At 40.3% G+C, this 24,259-nt stretch overlaps 1 protein-coding gene across 9 annotated transcripts in view; it reads right to left on the reverse strand.

The window, feature by feature from the left end:
- Positions 1-24,259, reverse strand: part of GRIP1 (glutamate receptor interacting protein 1) — a 691,569-nt gene that overhangs the window by 240,631 nt on the left and 426,679 nt on the right. For 5 of the 9 annotated variants that reach the window (XM_081796204.1, XM_081796203.1, XM_081796202.1 and 2 more), the window contains exon 1: positions 2,253-2,552. The exons of 2 other annotated variants lie outside the window; for them this stretch is intronic. In XM_081796204.1, the coding sequence (XP_081652330.1) occupies positions 2,253-2,535 (283 nt within the window). In that variant the 5' untranslated portion in view covers positions 2,536-2,552. Of the gene's footprint in view, positions 1-2,252; positions 2,553-3,813; positions 3,830-24,259 lie in introns of those variants that run through there. 2 more of the 9 variants (XM_081796209.1, XM_081796208.1) reach the window with 1 other exon arrangement.

Genomic DNA, 24,259 nt, shown 5'->3' on the forward strand with positions numbered 1-24,259 from the left:
CGCAGACGGCTGATTGGAACAAAAAGTCAAGAAATATGCCTAAGTATAGATGGGAATTTAGGTCGTGACAAAGGGGCAAGTGGAATTGTTTTAAAAAGTAATGAGGCTCTGGCCATAACAATAAAATAAATTCTAGATGGAGCGAAGATTTCAAGGTACAAAATAAAAACAGGTGAAAACCAGTGCCAGGCAGTTCTCAAAAGAAGGATAGCAAATACGCAGCAAACACAAATGGCAGTTTTTATGCAGGGGGTTGGCAGGGATGTACAAGGATAATATTCCTGGACAGTGAGGTTCTAGGAGAATCAGGGCATGTCCACTCCCTTGGTGAGAATATAAAATTGGTATGTCCTTTTCTGGAAGACAGTTTAATAATGTAAATCAAACCTTTAGAAACCTCACACCTAGGAATGCATCCTAAGGAAATAACTGGACAGCAACCTCAACACAGTATGTACGATAGAGGCAAGTGCAATATTTTGAATAGTAAACACTGAATAGTAAACACGATTGTAAATAGGGACAATGAAAATGTCCTGACAGAGACAAGGAAGTACTGTGGAGCCGTTCAACGTGAAGATGCAGAACTAGTTTAACGACATGGAAAGATATTCACGATTTATTGGTAGGTGAATAAACAAGAGTCTGGGACAGAGTAGGCAGTACAACACTATCATATGTATTTGCATTGAAAATAAAAGGGGGAGTTTACGCAGAACTATTGTTGATGGTAGTTTTCTCCATGAGATTATAATTGATCTCTGTTTTCTCATGCGTTCTCTGCAATTTTATTGCCGTGACTGCTTTTATAATTGAAAAAAAGAAAAGAAAAGTAAAACCTCTACTTCCCTTTACAAAGAAGTGTCAAGAATATAGCGGTGGTGGGGTTGATAACTCAAGAGGATGCAGAAAGAGCAAGCGCCTGCATCACATGCCAAGTCATTAACAAGCGCCTGCTGTACCGTTTCTTCTCTGGAGTCAAGGAGAAAAACAGACGCAGGAAGACTTTCTACACTGAACCGCAAGAAAAAAAAAAGAATACAAATCCCTGTCAGGAGAGCCAGCGGGGTGACTGACTAAATTACAATACATTTTGCACTTTGGTCGCGCAGGTAAGACAGACACTAGAACCACATTTTTTACACTCAATCCCCGTATCATGCCTGCCAACTGATCAAATCCCGTCAAATTTTATATAGTACAATTTAGGTTAAAGAGTCATAGTCTTCCCTTGTGGAGGTCACGTTTGCATGAAATCTCATGCCACTCTATGTTTTTTCACTTAGCAAACAACAAAAAGCTGTTTGGCAGACCCCCCAACGTTGCCTATCAATCATAGCATGCCTTAATATGTAAATGTCTTCATAATAATTCAAAATCAGTAACAATAGATGCCACCTTCCTTTTGTGATGTATAGCTTCCCATGTTTAGTGAAGGAACAGGCAAGGCATTCTTACTATTAGTATCATTACTCTTATTCCTGCTTATACACATAAAAGAAGTTACTATCAGAGGAGATTATATCCCCAAGGGTTTCAGAGTTCATCGGTCACAGATTCAGAATCATACACAGTTTTGTTTTCATGCTGACATATTTTTTTTTCAGCTTCTACAAATAAGAGTTTTTACATGAGAAATACTGGAGTTGAACAATTTTATCTTTGTGTAATCTACACAATATAGAATTTTAAGATTATGGAACTCATAAAGTTCAGTCTCCTCATCTTATTGAAAAGGAAACTAAAACCCAGGGAGACTGAGTGAGTGACTCTCCTCATTAGCAGAATGGGAGCCAGACCTCAAGTCGCCTACCTCCTCCGTTAGAGCGTTCATCATGCTGCACAGAGAACCTGAGCCTCTATGACCATGACAATTCATAGAGCATTTCAACATACATTTAGTTCCCACAACAACCTTGTGAGGTGTTAATATTGTTATTCTCATTTGGGAGAATTTAAGTGACTTTGTAACACTCTGAGCCATACGGCCCAAGGCTTTATAGCCAAAGGTAAGAGCTTTTCCACTCTGAAATCAAGACGGGGGTGTGTTTGCTATAAGTAACTCTTCAGTTCAAAGGGATCCAATGCTGAAAAAGTTTTGGAGCCTTAAAATTATATAACAATCTCATAAAAAGATTCACAGATTGTAAGACCATTATTTTCCAAGAATAAGTCCTTTTGATCACAGATCTCAAAGCATCAACTTCCTATAGATAATTGAAAATTGAACTCAGAGAATAATGAAAGCTTACCACTGTTTAGTTTAGCAAGAAACTCGAGAGGGCTCTGATGCAGGTTAACCTTTGTATCATTAATATCAGGCAGCTTACAGCTTAAGTAAAAATCGTCAATGTAAGCATCTAGGGCTTTGGAGGCAGAGAAATATGGCTTTTCTTTATATTGGATGGAACCATCAACATTAAAGGAGATCCTGTTGAGGACTAAATTTGCTGGAAGAGAAGGGTTGGAAGTGCTAAATTGAAGTTTCTTAACTGACTTTGCCATGGCTTTCTCAAACTGGGCTGCAATGTCCATTCATCTTTCAAAAAACCCTAAACACAAACAAAGGTAGACAAGATTTCAGTTAAATAGGAATGGGTGATGATACAGAATCCTTGCTAATCTTTGCATCACCTGTATTTCTGTTTTACAACACAATTGCTTTTTATCCCCTTTTACGCTGTAAGTATATTGAGCTCTCAAGCCCTGCATTGATTGACAGCTTTATTGAGCATAAGCATAAGCTATACTGTAGAAACATATTAGGGAACTAAGAAGATGAACTTTGCCAGGTAAAACATAAAATACAGGTGTTGCTCTCCTTTGGTTTTATTTTTTTTTTAATTTTATTAAAAATTGTTTTTCAACATTCATTCATTTTGGAGAGACAGAGCATGCGTGGGGGAGGGGCAGAGAGAGACTCCAAAGCAGGCTGGCTCCAGGCTCTGAGCTGTCAGAACAAAGCCCAATGCGGGGCTTGAACTCGTGAACCGTGAGCATATAACCTGAGCCAAAGTCGGACGCCCAACTGATTGAGCCATCCCGGCGTCCCGGCTCTCCTTCGGTTTTAGTTTTACTGGATTGGATAAGTAATTCTGGAGTCTTGAGATATTTTTATTTGCTACATTAAAACAGACAAGCCTCCAGAATTATATCATAGCTTTTATTCCCTACATCTGTCCCCACTCCATTGATAGGACAGGAGAAGCCATGTCTGAAGACAAGAAGACAGGAATAGGGGACCCTGGCACAGAAATGATGGCAAATAGAGACTAGGGAGCAAGATGAGGTGAGTGCAGAAAGGAGCAGATTTAGTGGGGGGGCCATCGGGTCCTCTGATCTTCTGGCACTCTGGCCTTGGTGCAAGAGTTCAGCAGCTGTGAGCCTCTGTATTGCCACCTTGTATCGACTACTTACTCTCCATAGCAGCTATAAAAAATAGGTGTTATCAGTAACCTCATTTTTGAGGTAGGAATATGGTGGCACATGAGGATTAAGTAGCTTGTCTGAAGGTATTGCGTAGGGAAGCACACAGCCAAGGTTGAACCCCAGTGGCTGGATCTGAGCTTGAACTTAACCACTGCACTAGACCCCCGGTCCACTTTCACATGTGTGCTGGAACTGCCAGTATGAGCTGTGATTTCTAAATGTCAGCCACCGGTAACATGCTGGAAATGTCTGCCAAGCCAGGGTGCCTGGGTTCCATGGTCTCTCATTTCTCTAAAACACTTAAAGAGTATTTACTGGTATGTGCAAGGGGAAATGCCATTTATTTGATAACAATATAAGTAGTGCCAAAGAGAGAGTACTCACTTTCAGTCCTTTGAAATTCAAGTGGATATGCTGTATTTTCAGAATGTTACATTCTATGACATCATAATGCCCGAAATTACCATCTGTGGAATGTCATTTAATTTCCTCTAATGTAATGGAGTTATGCAGAGGCCTCGAAGAACCTGGAGAAAACTATGGATCATCTTCTCACAAAAATACACGATGGCAGACACAAACACAATGGGTTCTAAGATTCTGGAAGCCCATTCATAGTCCCCTTGCATCTGAACCATAGGTTAAGACTTTTTATCTAAAGGAAGTAATAGATGTGTGAAGAAAGAAAGGGAAAGAAGGTTAACTAGGAAAGGGACAGTGAGATTCTTGCCAGGAATGGAACGAACCTGACATCACACACTCTTCAAATGAGATGAGAAAGTATTTTTTGATATTTTAAAGGCTCAGCTCAATAGGCACTTTCTTTGTAAATCACAATCACGGTCATCTTCCTCCTTCTTCTCTGAATTTGTAATGATGAATTAGTTACTATTACAGACACTGGGCTTTAGAACTAAGGGAGAAGTAGGTTAAACTCAGTTCTACCTTTTACTAACTCTGTGTCTCTATCCTATCCTTAATACATGATGTCCTCATTCTAAATTCTGCTTAATAATACTTCGCTCATAGAGTGGCTGTGTTTGATCTTCTGCTGCTTTGTACCAGAATGGTCACAGCAGGGGTTAAATATTGAAATATTTTCAAAACAGCTGGCAAAGCCTGCTACCCTTCAGATGAACCTCCTCCAACACACACACACACACACACACACACACACACACACACACACCTTCTTGCAACCCCAGCCCTGACCAGTGCACCCAGAAGCCCCCAGACCTTCCCATAAGTTATGGTTGATGTCCCTTCTGACTGTCCAGTGCCTAGCCAGACAGATTGCTAAGTGTCTTGAATACCATCCCTGAGAAGATACGGTATTCAGTAAGTGTCAATGTTTTTCCTTTCCCCATCCTTAGGTACTTTGCCTGCCCCTATTCATACTTATTATGGCTTGACCTACATGATAGCTGGGTGTGAGTCTTTTTCCCTCTCTAAGTTCAAACAAAATCAGGGACGGGTGGGTATCCCAAGCTTTCCAGCCCATGGCAGTTGCTCGACAAGTGTGTGTTGAATTTGTCAAAATATTCCTTTTACTATAAAGTATTCCAGCGTGATTACTGCAGTCATGAAAATGTTCCGGAAGATCAAGTCCTTTGGGTTTACTCGTAGCTGCTGAGAAGTCACAAACTAGGCAAATAGGATAATGTATTAAATCAAGGATTTAATGAGAGAAGGGTTGAATGCAGAGAGCAAGAAGCTGATGAGGGAGTTGGTAAGATTATTATCCGTGGTGACACTGGCTTTGAGGTTCACTTATAGCAAATCTTTAGCACCAGACTGTCCTATGTGCATCTACAGTGCGAAGTCCAGTTTTAACTGGAGATTTAGTTATTTTTTTTAATTTATTTTTATTTTTTTTAATATATGAAATTTATTGTCAAATTGGTTTCCATACAACACCCAGTGCTCATCCCAAAAGGTGCCCTCCTCAGTACCCATCACCCACCCTCCCTTCCCTCCCACCCCCCATCAACCCTCAGCTTGTTCTCAGTTTTTAAGAGTCTCTTATGCTTTGGCTCTCTCCCACTCTAACCTCTTTTTTTTTTTTTTTCCTTCCCCTCCCCCATGGGTTTCTGTTAAGTTTCTCAGGATCCACATAAAAGTGAAAACATATGGTATCTGTCTTTCTCTGTATGGCTCATTTCACTTAGCATCACACTCTCCTTAACTGGAGATTTAAAGGCATTTTTTTTTAATTATTTTTTAATTTTTTTTTAATGTTTATTTTTATTTTTGAGACAGAGAGAGACAGAGCATGAACGGGGGAGGGGCAGAGAGAGAGGGAGACACAGAATTGGAAGCAGGCTCCAGGTTCTGAGCCATCAGCCCAGAGCCCGACGCGGGGCTGGAACTCATGGACCGCGAGATCGTGACCTGAGCTGAAGTCGGACGCTTAACCGACTGAGCCACCCAGGCGCCCCTTAAAGGCATTTTCTATGTCACCTAATTGCACGAATAACACTGTAAAGGAAACTTGCTAATCACATATTTCTAAAACAACAGAGAGGGAAAAATCAATGTGTAAGATGTGTTGATAATCCTGGTGAGTGAGCACCAGTTATAAACTTCAGCTGATTGTGGCTTCCATTTTATCATTCACATGGCAATGTGCAAATTCATTCTCTTGGTTTTTCACCTATTTCTCACTCATAGAGGCTCAGCAAAGAAACAAATGAATACTCTGGTAGTTTAAAAAGGCGAGATGACCATATGCAATAACTAAGAGAGGAAAAAAGAATCAATAATTTCCTAACTATAAATCAAACAAAATGGAGATTGTATATTTTTCCCCTGGCAATTTCATGTTTGAAGTTGGTCTGGCTCCATTCTCTTTGATAGTGTTTTAAAAAATGTATTCAATCTATAAAACCTCAGAGTACATCTATCTACCAGGGGGCAACAGATTCCTGAAGCATATAGAAGATGATAAGTAGGACTAGAGAAAATCATTAGCTCTGTTTCCCTTATCACTTCAGGTTATATCAGGCTCAGTCCAAGAAGCTGAGTCCCTCAGTCCTGGGCAGGGCGAAAGGTCCAGAGATTTGCACAAAGTTCAGTTTCCCTCTTTCATTCAATTCAATCAAACACACAATTATTGACTGCCAATGTGTAAGGAACCGTGCTAAGCACCGCATAGGGATACAGGGACGGACTGGACTTGATTTCCCTCACAAGAAGCCTACAGTCCAGTAGGAAAGACAAAGGCAGCATATAAATGAGAGCAGCCCAAGAAAGGACATGCTAATGCCATCAAGCACCCCCAAGAGTGGCTGGAATACAGAGAAGAGAGAAATCGCTTCTGTTTGAAAGAATTGGGGAAAGTCTCATTTCAGACAGAATATTTAAACCAGGACTTGCAAAAGAGGTAGCATTCAGACACACAGAAATGAGGAAAACAGATATTTTAGAAGGAAGGAACAACATAATTAAAGATACTGAAATAGAAAAAACCTGTATGCATGTAGAGAGGAAGGAATATATCTAATTTTTGTGGGTGGTCAGGCAGTGAGAGAAGAGGATGGAAATACTATATTCTCTGCCATATGGCCAAAGGGATGAGAGCTTCAGGGCCAGGTATTGGGCCTATTTTACAGAAAAGGAAAATTGAGCCACAGAGAGCTTTTCGAGTGCTCTGAGGGAATAGATCTAGTGAGTAACAGATCTGAGACTTAAAGCTTCAAAGCTCATATTCTTTCCGCCACATCCGCATGTCTACCACGGGCCTATCTTCCCCCAAGAATGGCTGAGTAAAACACAGACTCTCCTGGCCACTCCTTCCTTCTGCATCATGGCGGTTAGCTCCAAATCCAATGGACAGTATCTGACCTCGCCTTTGCAGCCACCAGAAATCTGTACCCCAGCTGACGTCCCTGAGGCACTCGTGCTTTTGAAAATCTACTTGGGTCATCTGGCCAATGGGATACCTTACTAGCCAGCATCCATCTATGCTAGCTGTATCTCAGGATGCTTGAGGGAGACTGGAAGCATCGGGACAGAAATATTCCTCAATCTTATGAGCTTTGTCCAAGAAATTTAGTAAGCAAACAAAACGTATTTTACTAGAGAGAGATTATCTTCTCTGGTGTCAGTCTGATTCTGATGAAACTTTGAGCCCTCAAAGATCAAGCTGTAAAACATGCTATGCTTCAGAATTTGAATTTTAGTAGAATAGTCACTGCAATGCACCTTTTCTCAGTACAAAGCACCCAATGGAAACACTTCATACATTCCCTTAAGCACCAGACACTGTGACAAGTAATACCTTCTTTGAAGCCTAGCTTGCACATAGGGTCACTATTATTAACTATTCAGATTCTAAACCGCAGGCTGATCTTAATTACCGAGAAAGAATTCGAGAAGACACCAGCGTTTGCAACACACGGGACCTTACAGATCAAGAATACTCTCTTCGAGAGTTGTCTGCTAGTAATCTGGTAGATGGTAACCGATGAGCGAAACCATAAACTGGTGCTCCTCGTGTGTTTTGTAGTTTGGGGTATGTAATATTTCAGACTAACAGCTTATTGCGGGTTTGTGTCACATTCTTTTACAAACCCACCTGGTAACCCCTATATACATAAGGAACCACGCTCACCAGTTTCACATCAAGCAGCATGACTTTGGGCAAACAATTTAACTTCTCTGTCCCCAAACGTCCTCATATCTAAAATGGTAATAATAACCAGTTGCCAGCCCTGATATAATGATTAAAGGGGATACTATGGGTAACACTTAAAAAAATGCCTAATACACATGGAAGTTGCTCATTAAACAGTCTGCTGTTGGTATCATTGTGATTGCCTAGTGTGGGTTAGTATAGATCACCTAAGTGTGAAAGGTCCTCCTGCCAGAACATCCATTTCCCATTGGGATGCCTGTAATTTTGTGATTTTAGGGGACTGTACCCTGCCCAGTCAAGCAGTCGTGTAGCAACTTTAGAATAATAAGCTCCAAAATGAGAAACCTAGAATTTCATTCATTGTAACCATTAATCTCCTTACATTCACATCCCATAGATGAAAGGATTATCCCAAAGCAGGATCGATACTTGATTCATTCCACATCCTAGAATCTTCTGTAGAGTCTAGGAAGCCTGAGGCTGGAGGAGAGGCATCAGCAAAATTTAAATTATTTCCTAAATCTTAAGCTTTAAGAGTTATTACGTTCCGCTCTAGGGATTGCTTTTCTCCCTCTGTCACTTAGTGGTTCGCAACCCCCCCCCCCCACAAAAAAAAAACCCGTTTTCAATTTCTCTTTATTTCCAAATCAGAATAGTCACGATTATTGTTCTCTTAATGTGGATGTGAGAGCTTCTGCAAAAATAGCTGCCAAAAAGACTTTAAAAGATTTTATTCACTTTAATACACCATGACTAATTGGGGGAAAACAGCAAACAACCACATTAGGATTGTGTCTGTAGGCCTGTAACCATTCACCGGCACACTGGCAACACATTAAGTGAAATGTTACTATATTGGGTAATGAGGAAAAAATTCCTTTGCTTGCTGGAAATCTCTATGGACGTAACTGTAAGGAGGAGCAAAGGGGAGTTTCTACTCATGCTTTCTCTGCTAAATAATATCATCCATCGCCTCTGAATACATTGTTGTTATTAAAGAAAAAAATACTAGAATCAGGAAGGGAGCCCTATGCCGCACTCCGTATTTTAAGGGTTTTCTCAGCCGTGGCGGTGGCACCTGGAAATTAGGAAGGGGGGGTTCTGGGTCGTATGTTTCCAGTGAAGAGAAGTGTTCCACCTTTTGGGAAAAATGGAAGACATTTCTTAACACAAAATCAAAGGAGGTGAAACAAATTGTTATTAAAATACTCCTAGACGCAAGCCCTATAGAGAAAAACGAGGAAATGTCGGGGATGCCTTTGACTGCACGGAGATTCTAATGTATGGTAGAGAGAAACATGAGTTTGAGATTCCACAGGTGGCACTGGACACAGGGTGCTGGGCAAAGTATGTCGCTGGCAAGCTGATGTGTCCCTCTCTCCCCACGGGCTTCTGCCCTGTGTGGCCTGATGTGACTAATGAGACGTCTAGCCTTTCCCCTTAGAATCTGGTGAGAGATTTCCACTTCAGAGGCTCTTACCTGGAACTTTCTTTAGGGCCTAGGTCTGCCTCACAAATGGGAGAAAGGCGTAGATGAGGGTTATAAAACAGGCCACACGCTTTTCGTCTCTAGTTTGTTTGATCTGTGAAGTAGAAATGCCAGTTGCTTTACTTGAAAGATTCCAGAGGCAAAGAAGAGTATTTAAAAAAACAAAAAAACAAAAAACCAAAACCTGGCGTGTTTTCATTTGGTTGTTCTTGGGTAATTTTTTTGTGCTCACAATTATATTGTGCCCGATGAGTTGTAGCTAGTACCTGTGTGATGGCTTTGCTGCTCTTGGAACGAGCTGGGTCCCTGGATTCCTTGACAGTGATTCTAGATCACAGGTTCTGTTTGCACATATAATTTTCACAGAGTTTCCCAATTGAAAAGGGAATTAAAAGCCCCACAAATCTCCTTCCCCAAAGTATTAGCATAATGAATCCAACCACTACCCTATTATAATTTTCCAAGCATCTGTGTGGCCAAGCAGCAAGCTACTAAACTTTACAAACTTTAGGTACCCCTATAAGCTGAACAGCTAATGTTTTCATAGAGGATTTAACGATTTTGTACTGGCCCGCCTATCTCCTAAAAGTATCACCTAGAGTGAATACTAATTCGGGAAACAGAATCAGTGAATAATCTATCATCTCTGGATTAGCAGTTCCTCCATTTATTAATCTGATGTAGTAGAAGCTTTATCCTTTTCTGCAGTTCCTTCCACACCTTGGCATGTCAGCATTTATGTCACGGAGAGTGTATCGAACCCAGGAAGTTATTGACCCATGCTTGACCTAAAGGAAGAAACTATTTGCTATAAGAATGTGGCAGATTTGGGGCGCCTGTGCGGTTCAGTGGGTTAAGTGACCGACTCCTGATTTCGGCTCAGGTCATGAACTCACGGTTTGTGAAGTTGAGTCTCACGTCGGGCTCCATGCTGACAGCATGGGATTCTCTCTTCCTCTCTCTCTGCTCCTACCCTGTTTGTTTTCTCCCTCCTTCTCTCTCTCTCTCTCACTCTCAAAATAAATTAAAAAATAAACATTAAAAAAAAGAATGTGGCAGATTTATTGTAAGCCCTTTCCAAGAGGATTGTTTCTCCCGCTCATACCCGACACATAGCAATGAAAATTTAAAGCAAAGCTAAGGGAGCACAGCCACACTTAGACAAGTATCTCTTTGAATGAAACTTTGAACTGAAATGTACACCACTGGGTAGATGTAGGGGTGGCCCACTGAGTTCAGGAGTGGACCCAGACTGTACACACAGAATCAGAGAGAATGGAGACTAAAAGTCCATGGATGTAGGATGCCTACGGATGTAGGATCATCACCTGCGACAGCGAGCTGGGGCAGGCATCCCTGCCAGTGAGCAGAGGCTGAAAATGCTTCGACCACTGCCCAGGACTGTGATCACTAGTTGGCTGGGGAGGAGGGAAGGAGCATAGCTACCAAACCTCGGCTCTAGATTTAAACTCTCTCAAACACGGGAAAAGAATCCCTAACAGTCCCATAAAAACCAGCTTCTCAATGGTTGGACCCAGGAGGACAAAAAAAAGACAACTACAAGAAGTTGGGACAAGGAGAGGCGACCTTGAGGAAAGGGGAAAAAAAATCAACAAGCAAAACAAGCAAAACAACAATAACCAAAGGAAAACTTCCACCTGAGATGAACTTGCAAACAAGAAGCGTAATATCATACCACAGTGAAAACAATCCACGCCAAAAATACGATAAGGACAAAGACATAGGTCCAATCCTACAGAAGAGGTGGAATTTGAATCGGACTTGTGGGAAGACATTCTGGGAAAGTAGAAAGGGAAGGGGCATTTCGTGAGGAAGAACCACATAGGCGAAATCATGAAAGTGATTCAATGTGGAATGGTCCTGGCTTTCTAGGAGTTATTGGAGGGTTGATGAGAGAGGTTGGAAATTGTGGGAAAGGGAGACATGCTTTATATGTTGAGATGGGGCCAAACTATGGTGACGCCCTAGGGCCAGGAAGAGAAGTTAATGTGACTTGTGAACAACGGGAGCAGGGGAAGATGTGATGAAAGAGGTAGCAACATTGTGCAGGAAGGAATAGAGAGGGAATGGCGTAGTGGCCAGACCTTTCAGGAGGTGTTGAGGGTAGTTAAGATGTTACAGAATGATGTTTGTGCCATAATGATTCAAGAAAAATGGAAAGAGATGGTTTAAGGTAGATTCCATAAGTAACAGATTGGGTTAGCCACTGGGGATAAACAAGAGGGAAAATTTAAATATCTCAAGTCTGGGAGGCTGGTGCCACTAAAGCAACGGTGAAAATGAGAAAAGGCATTCCCTCGGGAATGAAGAAAAAAAAAATCTAATTTAGTGATGCTGGTATTTCACATTCTTATTTTATTTTTAAGCATTCTCATTTTATTTTACTATAAGCAGGAAGATGAAGAAAACATGGGATGCCTTACTACCCATCATCAAGATTTAACAAATGTTTACATTTTAGCAAAATTGCATCAGATATTTTTAAAGAAATAAAGTGTTCCAGATGCAACTCCAGACCAACATCTCTATCTCATTTCCCTCTTTCTTCCCCCAGAGGCAACCACTATCCTCAACTGGGTGTTGTTATCCTTCAGCTGTGGAGGTTTTTATACTTTTCCTTTAATTGGATGCTCCTATAATATATACTACTGTTTTCTGTGCCTTACCAATTCACATAAAATCCTTCGGCATATTTCTTGCCATCTTTTTATTTCTTCTTTTCTCTCACTATTATGCTTTGAACACGTACTGATGTTGATACAGGTAGACCTAGCTTATTGATATATCATATTTGAAGGAGGTTAGATATACTGAAGGTCAGGCGAGAGATTAAAAATAGAGGTGCTGATTTGAAGCCTATAAACATACAGAGAATAACTGAACTGTGAGCACAGCTTTATTTTCCAGGAAGGACAAGGCATCCCCTAGACCCTGAGGTCTTGAGTGTAATGACCTTGTGTTACTTATCTTTGAAAGTCCCATAGCACCAATCATGATGCGATACTCCATGAACGTTGGCTAAATGAATGAATGGAGCTTTCTTCCCCCCTGCCCTTTTCTTGCTGTAAAGTCTGCAATGCACGGCTTGGAAAAAGGAAACCACAGGTGAATTTAAACTATAAGTGAACTTTATTAACTAGCACGGTATTTTTTTTCATAGAACCAACATTTTTAGATTGTGAGATTTCCCAATTAAAAAAAAACAACACAAAACAGATACCTTGCTCTTATTGCAACATCTAAGTACCTGGCTTGTACTTCTTGTACTGGCTTGCACAATGCCTGGCTTGTACTTCTTCCTGGCAACAATCGAGGTGAGTGGCTGCAGTAACCTTTAAATGGGCCGTATGTTTCCAGCATGATACCAACACCTCCCCCTGCAGTTCTGACCCCCAGGCCAATTGTCAGTTACGACGGATTATTGCTTGCACGGTTGTTTTTCATACGGTAGGAAATATTTCAGTGTATTCTAGCCTCTGAGAAAGAGGGGAAAAAACAGAGAGGGACTGACAGGGCCCAGTGCTTCACACAAAGTTGGAGAGAACACATTTCTTTGCAAAAGTGAAGACTACATATCCTTAGATGTTCAACACACAATGGTGCACACAAACAGCGTCTCCTGGTCAGGCAGTCTAGGTCACGGGGAACGGCACGTATTTATTTATTACATAAATATTAAATACGTCGATTCTATTGACATTTTGGTGAGCAATCCAACCCTCCCTCCTCAGATACTTTTAGAATATAATATTTTTTACATGAACTATAAAGAAAGGAGCTTCAGCTTTTCAGTATTTATTTTCACACAGTGTTCATCCCAATAGAAAACCCTCCCTAATAACCTGGAAACCTTCTCCTTCCTCCTCCTCCTCCTCCTCCTCCTCCTCCTCCTCTTCTTCTTCTTCTTCTTCTTCTTCTTCTTCTTCTTCTTCTTATGTTGTGTTTATTTTTGAGACAAAGAGCACAAGCAGGGGAGGGGCAGAGAGAGACGGAGGATCTGAAACGGGCTCTGCACTGACAGCAGAGAGCCTGACATGGGGCTCCTACAACTCACAAACCATGAGATCAGGACCTGAATGGAAGTCAGTCCACCCTCTTAATTTCCATTAAAAAATTAAAAGAGGGTTCCAGGAAACCCTCTTAATTTCCATTTTCTCTGTTAGACTGCCCAACAGGAGCAGTCATGACTCTAACAGAGCTTGTTATCAGCACATATGTTAATTCTAAAAACTGAAATTTGTATGATTTTGATTTAAATAAGAAAATATGGGAGTGGTTCATTTTTTTTTTTTAATCTTTTTTCTTTTTTTTAACGTTTATTTATTTTTGAGACAGAGGGAGACAGAGCATGAACGGGGAAGGGTCAGAGAGAGGGAGACACAGAATCTGAAACAGGCTCCAGGCTCTGAGCTGTCAGCACAGAGCCCGATGCGGGGCTCGAACTCACGGACCGCGAGATCATGACCTGAGCCGAAGTCAGATGCTTAACCGACTGAGCCACCCAGGCGCCCTGGGAGTGGTTCATTTTAACGCTAGCTATGGCAGACTCCCCTCATCACATTGCCATCTTTAATGATGTGAGACGACTCTCTAATAACAATTTCTCAGTCAAAGGCAGCATAGGGTGTGATCCCCAGAAAAAGTCACTCTCGGACTTCAGGAGGACTCCCAGAGAAGCAGAACACTTCTGTCCTTGGGAGTCACCTTGGTACCCAATCCTCAAAGCTGGACAGAGTACAGCATTAGAAAAGGTGGTGGGGACCAGGAGGCATAAGGTGCTAAGTGGGGAGTCCTTGTGGCTGAAAATGATACTTTATTTGAGCTTTACTCCAATCTTCTGCTCAAATGAATTAAGTCCTTTCAGGTCCCTTTACATCAATAGATGGTTATTCTTATTAAGGAAAAATGGTCTTTGATTAGAGAGTAATTTTTTTCCAAGCTTAGAAGTGGAGGAGAAGCAGATTCTAAAAGCTGTACATCCCTCATCCCATGTTTATATGGGTTTATTTCCAGCCTTAACAGTTTCTTTCACTGCATTTTAAAGATATCTTGCCGTATTTCACATGTGCCAAACTGCCATGAAAATTAGTAAAATCTTGGGGCACCTGGGTGGCTCAGTCAGGTAAGTGCCCGACTTCGGGTCATGATCTCAGGGTTCGAGAGTTTTAGCCCTGTTTCGGGCTCTCTGCTGTCAGTATAGAACCTGCTTCAGATCCTCTGTCTCCCTCTCTCTGTCCCCACCCCTCTCATTCTGTCAAAAGTCAATAAACATTTCAAAATAAACTAATAAAATCTTCATACTTGGATAAAACAGCAGATAGCCACATCATTGAGAAACCAGGGGGAACTCTGTTTTCGGTGATTGTAAGGTTTACTCTTAAATATTTTTAAAAAGGCACTTGTTTTTGGGATTCAACTTAAATTTTGGTTCTTACAGAAACAAAAGATATCTTCAATTTTATAAGTGAATAGTTTTCTGTCTTCTCTCACCCTAGTAAGGGGATTCCTTCCCACTAAACTCCTAGGATGGCAAATTCTTGATTTTAAAAGGTACTTACTGATGAAATGAATGGTACATAATTATTTCAATAGTTAATGTATATGATGAGGAATTTTTGATTGGCATATTAATACAGAAACCCCCCCAGAAAGGTAGATACAAAAGATATTAAGAAGAACAATGGAAACAATGCACATGCATTGTTGACACTATCAATTAGCAAATTGCTTTGAGAACTTAATGCAGCCAGGGTGCCTGGGTGGCTTGGTCGGTTGAGCATCCGACTTCGGCTCAGGCCATGATCTCACGATTTGTGACATCCAAGCCTCACATTGGGCTTGCTGCTGTCAGCCTGGAGCCCACTTGGATCTTTGTCCCCCTCTCTGTCTGCCCCTATCCCACCGCACTCCCTCTCCTGAAAATAAACTCTATGTTGACAGTGGATCTGGACGAAGGCTCTCTTTGCAGCTAGAAATGGCCCTTATAGGGGCATTTGGGTGGCTCAGTTGGTTAAGCCTCCAACTCTTGGTTTTGGTTCAAGTCATGATTTCACAGTTTGTGAGTTCGAGCCCCATATCAGGCTCTGCACTGGCAGCATGGAGCCTGCTTGGGATTCTCTCTCCCTCTCTCTGCCCCTCCCCACTTGTGCTCTTTTTCTGTCTCTCTCTCCCTCTTTCTCTCTCTAAAAAAAAAAAAAAAAAAAAAAGTAAGAAAAAGGAAACGGTCCTTGTATATGTGAAGAAATGCCCAGTAAGTATGGTTCTAAATAAACGTGTAGTCTTGTATTCTTGTAATCTATGCCTCTGTGGAGTATTTTGGAGGTGTGACTACATATGCATATGATAAATAATTAACTTAAAATCCCTCATGTAAAAAAGAGCTCCTGAACTCTGTGCTTTGCTTACTGTGCTCTAACAATATTGTTCCCTTGATGAGACATATACACCAAGGTCATTCCAACTTAGGGGCTTTTGCATTTGCTGTTCCCTCTATGTAGAACACTCTTCCCCTGGATAGATATTCCCATGGCTTTCAGTTCTTGGCTTTCAAATATAATGTCATCAGACAGGCCATCCCTGACAATCCTACCTCAAATAGGGCCTTTTCCTTCACTCTCTAACCCCACATCCTCCTCTAACTTTCAGCATAACACTAAGAGTATGCATTTATTTGTGCATTTGTTTATTGTCTGACTCTACCATGAGAAGTTAAGCTCCACTGATGCAAGGACAACACTTGTGATGTTCACTGCTGTGTAAACTCCCACCAACCAGAACTTTATCTCACATTTAGCAGATGCTCAATAAATACTTGTGAATGAACGAATGAAGCTGCCATTGTACATTACTTTTTAAAAATTTTATTTATTTTGAGGGAGGGAGAGAGAGAGAGAGAGAAAGGTGGGACAGAGAAGGAGAGGGAGAGAGAGAATCCCAAGTAGGCTCTGCACTGTCAGCACGGAGCCAGATGGGGAACTTGAACCCACGAACCATCAGATCATGACCTGGGCCAAAATCAAGAGTCAGACGCTTAACCGACTGAGTCACCCAGGCACCCCAACATTTTAAAAACAACTTTGCTTTATGTCCTTCAAAACAAAACATTTTAAAAGCTACATTTCCCCATGTGTGTAATACAGTGTCACACAATCCTTGAGGATGTGAATATTAATGTACTATTTTCATTTTATTAGCTACTAAAAAAGAACACATGTACCAGTCTCTGTATAGATTCTAATTTGATATAAACTATATACGTACACTGAATTCAATCTAAGAAAACAATTATTTCTCTTTTCAAATGGTTGTTCATTCTGACAGTGTATCCAGTATGTGCTCTAAACATGGATATTTAAAAGATATATTCCTTGAAGGACCCAGCTTTGTTCCATGTACTCACTAGAGGCTCAATAACTGTTAACTCTTGGTGAATTGTTGCCATGCAATTCTCCTGTAAAATCTCTCTAGTGGAAAAGAAAACAAAGCTCTACCTTGCTTTTAGCCCAGAAAAATGGTCTTCCCTAGTATAAACTCCCCAAATATATCTCAAGTTAACACACAAGTTCTACACATAAAATAAACAAAGGATTGTTTTTCTACTAAAATGATTCTGTTTGCTGTAAAAGTAAATCAATGTTCATGCTGCTCCAGCAGGGGGGTGGGGAGGGAATAAATTATCCGATGTTTTTTTATGATTGCCATGCTGGTGCCTAAGCTGCATAGGATTCAGTAGCCTCAGCCCTGGTGAACTGTTGGCCGTCTTTGAGGCTAAGGAGTCAATACTGTGTCCTCATTAGAATTATCCTCATATATCTTCAACCCTTAATTCTACTAAAATGATCTCTAGCCTTCATACCCTAAAATGAGATCAATACCATAACATACCTCACCACCTCTTATAATGATGTGCCTACATATTCAAAATAATGGCAACATCCTAGTCTTAGAATATTTATCAAATTCTTCCTCAGTCACAGATAAACATTTAATGCTGTCTGAGGCAAGAAAGAAAAAAAATTAAATCTATGAATTATCTTTATTGATATTTTAAAAGTCTGATGGTCTACTGACTGAGCTATCCAGGCTTTTTCTCATTGATTAGAAAAAGTTTTTTTTTAATGTTTATTTATTTTTGAGAGAGAGAAGGAGAGACAGAGCATGAACGGAAGGCGGGGGGGGGGGGGAGCTGAAAGAGAGGGAGACGCAGATTCAGAAGCAGGCTCCAGGCTCCGAGCTGTCAGCACAGAGCCCGACATGGGGCTCGAACTCACAAACCGCGAGATCACGACCTGAGCCGAAGTTGGATGCTCAACCGACTGAGCCACCCAGGCGCCCTCACTGGTATTTTAAATCTAGAACTTATTCCTTGCTAACAACTAGTACCAACTGCTGATTATTAATCCAGGGTCTATTAGTAAAAATTACAATTATAACCCTTCAGATGTTTATATTTTATAAGAACATTAACACTATACAATATTTATATAAAATTTTACAAAGCTCTTTCACATACATTTCTCAAGCCATTTTCAGCCCACTATTTCATATGGTAACACGTTCTAACACATTTCTGTTTTCAGGAAGATGTGTGAATAGAGCTGTTATTAATTCATTATAAATTCAATTTTATTTATTTATATATTTACATTTATTGATTGCTTGATATCTTGTAGGCATTTGGCTAGGTGCTGGGGTTACTGAGAGGAGCAAGGTATGGGCCATGCCCTTTATAGTAATGGCTGTTTAGGTACAGAGAAAGTAAATGTATTTTTTCAGAGTGTCCAATATATTTGTGTGTACATGTTTTGTGTGTATGTATGTGTATCCATCAATATGCAAAATTATATACACATGTATTATATGTACTATATATGTATTATATGCATATATATATGTATATATGTATATATTATAGATTATACATATGTACCTCATCTGATCTCCCTACATAAGTCACTAGTTATACTCTGAACATACATAAATATTGAAGTTGAAATGGATGCTATAACTTTTAGGAAAATAAAAGTTTAATATGCAGATCTGTAGAAACATAGAAATATGTTCAAGTTTATAGCTGTGATGAAAAATTCATGACTTACAGAAATTGAGTAATATTTGGGGGAAAAGTGGCCTCTATATGGTAATCTGAAAGCTGAATTGCCCTTAAGAGTAGGAAGCAAACTATGTAGCTGATTTGAACTTCCTGTACCCAGTATCAGCTGGCCAGAGTTTAAAGATCTGCCTCTGGAGATACGAATCTTGAGGAGATTTTACTCATTTGAAATTCCCAGTGTAAAAGGTCAAGTCCTGGAACAGTGAAACAATTAAAGTCCCTAGGAACTGATTTCTCAAAGCAGAAACTACTTCTCTCAAAAACAACCACCACCATCACAAGGAAAACCCCACTAGCTCTGAGAGCAACGTCTTGTGCAAATGAAACCCTGGTCAGCCTCTGGAAAAAATAGGAGAGGTGGGAAAGAAACCGAAACAAACCGTATCTAGTACTGTTTACAACTGACTTAGGGACAGCCCAGTCTAGAATAAATTCATCATCATCTTTATCAGAACCTCAGACAAACTTTATTTCAATACCAGATACTACATAACATATATTTTACACACAGTTTTGTCTAAAATTTCACTAAAGTTATAGAAAAGGTGAGATCATAGGGGCACCTGCGTGGCTCAATCGGTTAAGTGTCCAACTCTTGATTGCGGCTCAGGTCATAATCTCACGGTCATGAGATTGAGCCCTGCATCAGGCTCTGTGCTGGGTGTGGAGACTGCATGGGATTCTCTCTCTCTCCCTCTCCCTCACCTGTCCCCACCTCTAAAAATAAAAAAAATAAAAAAGATGAGATCATCTATACATTTTCTTCCTTCCAAACTATTATCTTTCTGAGTTCCCATTTGGATTTACATTAAGCATTACTCAAGTACCAACTCAAGCCTTTACAATGGCCAGTATCCTATGTCTATAACTACCAAGCTCTTTTTCTCTCCATCTCTGCCCTTGAGATAACTTAAATAAAATTCAACCCAAAATTAATCTTTAGCATGTCATATAACTCTTCTAAGATGTCGCCACACCTGTCAGTTGAACAGTGGAATTTCGGCCAAATAATATTCAGATAAAGCAAGGATCTTTTCCTTCCCATAAGTTGCAATGTACCCTTCTCACTCTGGGTTCAGTAAGAGATTTAAGACCTAATATTCTTTTTTTTTTTAATTAAAAAAAATTTTTTTTTAACGTTTATTTATTTTTGAGACAGAGAGAGACAGAGCATTAACAGGGGAGGGGCAGAGAGAGAGGGAGACACAGAATCAGAAACAGGCTCCAGACTCTGAACTGTCAGCACAGAGCCCGACGCGGGACTCGAACTCACGGACCGCGAGATCATGACCTGAGCCGAAGTCGGACGCTTAACCGACCGAGCCACCCAGGCGCCCCAAGACCTAATATTCTAAGACAGTCACACTCTTATGCATGTAGAATGACATTAATTGCATATCCCCTTGGGAGATTTAAGAAAACAATCACCCAAAACATGTTCATTGCTCTGTGTTTCAAATTCGGCACCAGGCTGGAAAAGATCTGGATTTATTCTATTCAAAATGTCCTTCTGGGGCGGTTTTCCCTCCAACTAGGGCTAACTAGTATCTACTAATCTTTTTTTTTTTTGACGTTTATTTATTTTTTTGGGACAGAGAGAGACAGAGCATGAACGGGGGAGGGGCAGAGAGAGAGGGAGACACAGAATCGGAAGCAGGCTCCAGGCTCTGAGCCATCAGTCCAGAGCCCGACGCGGGGCTCGAAGTCACGGACCGCGAGATCGTGACCTGAGCTGAAGTTGCACGCTTAACCGACTGAGCCACCCAGGTGCCCCTACTAATCTTGCTGTTCTTTTCCATTTCACAGTCTGCTGGAGCCAGGAGTCCCGCTTTCTTCCTCTCCCTCTTCCTTTCTAGGTTCCCTCCCCATTTCCCCATCTACTCTCCCGCCAAAAGTCTATACAAGTTAAACAAGGTATGGGGGAAATCACACATAAACCACTTTAACTTCAAATCTTTTCAGAGTAACGTATTCCTTTGGGGCAGGGGAAGGGTTCTAATAAATTGCTGCAAGCAACCTCTGGCTGACACGATTCTTGTGCCCCGTAACCTGAGCAAAGAGGTCTCCAGGAGGAAGAGCAGACGCACACGTCTCTTTAGATGACTAGGTCAATTACTTCATGATGCTTTTCCCACATTTTATGGCCTACTGAAAACCAAACCAACAAACAAAAACCCAAAAAACCCTTTAAAATTTTGTTATCTCTTACCTAAATATTCTAAAAAATCTCAGGAGAATACCCTTCCCTCCAAGAATTACTAAGTTTCTGTCCCATGTGGCTGCAGCTCTTCTGCCAGGCCCCTTTCTGTAATGACTTTCTTCGGCATCATTCCTTCACGGTGGGCTCTCCTTTCAAAGTGGGGACACCATGTTACATTTCATCCAAAGTGCAAAACTATGACTCATTTTATTTATTAAAAAAAAAAAGGAAAGAAAAACTATGTTGGGGTCCCTCAATCTACTCTCTTACATTAAGGAACCGGGTTTCCACTGTTAATTACTGTTCTACCCTCGCTTTATCACGCTAAGACGAGGGAAGACTTTTTGTCATGTTCATTGATCTTTTTTGTCTTTGATTCTATAAACAGGAACTATCTATAAGTCAAGCTGTACAGTCTTGGATTAAAGCCCAGGCTATTAACGCGTTTTCAAAGGGTATGCCATAATCCTACTGTCAGAATCAGTGTGGATAAGAATGCTTGTTTGACAGATCAAGTTCTAATTCTAAATGGTGCAGCATCCCCTTTCGTGTTAACCTTTATCAAGATAACTTGATGGTGTTTTGTGCTCAACTGGAATTATGCCCATAGGTTCTAACAAATTGAAAGATGACTGCATTCCACTGTTTTATTATCAGGATGTATTGATTAATTATTGAGATAAAGAATTCCACACAATATATCCTTATGATCACGTGTGTATTCTTGGCAGATATTCTCTAATATACAAATGAAAAACTGAACCTCTCCCCATCCCACATACACAAAATTTACTCATTCAGCTACCCAGGGAAGGGGTGCCTACTTTGCAGAGGACGCAACTTTCCAGGCTCCTCAGGAAGTACTTATATTGAAAACTAGACAGCGTATGAGAGTCTAGGTCGGTCAGTTCGTAACAGCGGCTTTTTAAATGTTAGGAATTCAAAAAATCTTTTTTGTGCTTCGTGGCACAGAATTTAGAGGTTACACAGAATTTATTTGAAATGACAGGTTCTGGGGTGGGGGAGGGAATTTAATCTAGCTGTAGACATCCCTGTAGTTATTTTTGTGTGAAAGTGGGAGGCGTATGTCTAGGACAGAATTTGTCAGACTCCTAACTTTTTGTAATAGGACACAAACTATGCTTTCTGCATTTCTAAACTCTAAACCATAGGACTCTAATTTTATAAACAATACCAGAGAATACTGGCACTTGAAGCAATTCTCGGAGAATTCACCTTTTAGTACTTGCCAAGACTATATTTGAAACAACGAGTTTTGGAAGCTACTGTCTAGGGACTTACTAATGACTGGTGCTTCTATGTTGACTATGTTCCAATCCGTACTGAGTTAAACTAATGTTTTCCAAACTCTGGTTTCTGCAGTGTTAGTATTAAATGAAAAAAGGCCCCATTATCAAATAAATTGGGAAAATACTGGGTTAAACAAAATTAATTAGCTTTATTTCTTACTGGACTTCTGAGGGTCTTTAATATGCTAATATAGTTTTGGATCTACAAAAGGGAGGTTACAGTTTGTTGCATTTTCCATTTCTTGAACCTGTTTTTGATGGAATAACTATTAATATGTAGCATAATTAATTTTCTGAATAATAAAGGTTGGGAAATGCTCCCCAGATCAGTATCTCCAGATTCTACTACCCGCATTTCCTGAAGAAATTATTTCCCTGCATTATTATGTCATATCAGGTCTTTGGGTTTTACAGTGAGTCAGTAATGAGTTTTTTTTTTTTTTTTATGTTTATTTATTTTTTGAGACAGGGAGAGACAGCATGAATGGGGGAGGGTCAGAGAGAGAGGGAGACACAGAATCTGAAACGGGGTCCAGGCTCTGAGCTGTCAGCACAGATTCCAACGTGGGGCTCGAACCCACAGACCATGAGATCATGACCTGAGCCGAAGTCAGACGCTCAACCGACTGAGCCACCCAGGCGCCCCGCCAGTCTTCACTTTTCTTTCTCCTCCTCTCTATTTTGGTAGTTATCATTAGTTCTTTGATAAGTCATGCTTATGAAATGTAAATAATGTACTTAACACTTTAGTTTTTTAGATAAGCTTTTTATTGGAATATAGTGCATACACAGAAAGTGCACCAATCAAAAGGAAGAGCTAGATGAGTCTTCACAAAATAATAAACACACTCGTGGAACCACAGCTCAGAAAAACAGACCAGTGCCAGCATCCCATAAATCTCCTGCCTGTCTCCACTTGATGAACGTTTTTGAACTTTTTAACCAATCAATCGTATACTTTTTTATATTTAGCTCCTTTCATTCAACATTATGTTTGTGATATTCATCTATTTTATTGCATGCTCTTTTTAATTCCACACAGTATGCCATTAAATGCCATTACGTATTTATATCCATTCACTTGTTAAGGGATACTTGTGTTGTTTCCAGTCTCATGTTAGTAGGAATAGTGTTGCAAAGACCATTCTTGTACAAATCTTTTGGGTCATGTACTATGCATTTTTGTTGGCTATAAAGCTGAGTCATATGATATGTATATGTTACGTATCAGTAACAGTTTTCCAAAAGTAGTAGTTCCAAATAATACTTCCATGAGAGCGTATAAAAGTTTCAGTATCCAGGCCAGCATTTGATAGTATCAGTCTTTTTAACTGTGGTGTTTTCTTCTAATATGTCAACTTCACATAGTACCTTAAAATATATTACACAAAAATTGAGGACATTAGTAGCCCAATACTTTCCTCCATAAAGCCTCCAAGCTTATCAGGTATGTAGTTATATTTATATTATAAAAGTTTATAACATGTGCATTCTCTTCTCTAATTATAATTTAGTTTTATGCTTTCTCTGTACAGATAGACTATAAAAATGAAAAATCCAATGACAACTACAAAATTATGATTATATAAATATTATTCACTGCAAAATAAAATAATGTGATAGAATTCCTAAAGCAGGAGAGGCAATTCTATGTCACTAGATCTGTGCTACTCAATGGAGAATTTTCCAAATATAATTTTTTTTTTGAGAGAAAGACACAGAGCATGAGTTGGGGAGGAGCAGCGAGAGAGAGAGAGAGACAGAGAGAGACAGAGAGAGAGACAGAGAGGGAGACACACAGAATCTGAAACAGGCTCCAGGCTGTCAGCACAGAGACCTATGTATGAGGGGCTCAAACTCAAGAACCATGAGATCATGACCTGAGCCGAAGTCAGATGCTTAACTGACTGAGCCACCCAGGCACCCCGAGAATTTTCCAAGAATAAAGGTTAAGTTCATTTTCGAACAACTGTTCAAAAACATGATACATTTTATATTGCTTTATATTTAATTTTTACTTTTTTGTCCAGCTTTAATACTTCTTAAGGTTTCTGACTGCCTT

The sequence above is a fragment of the Panthera onca genome, chromosome B4 (genome assembly GCF_046562875.1).
Source record: "Panthera onca isolate mPanOnc1 chromosome B4, mPanOnc1 haplotype 2, whole genome shotgun sequence".
Classification (NCBI taxonomy): domain Eukaryota; kingdom Metazoa; phylum Chordata; class Mammalia; order Carnivora; family Felidae; genus Panthera; species Panthera onca.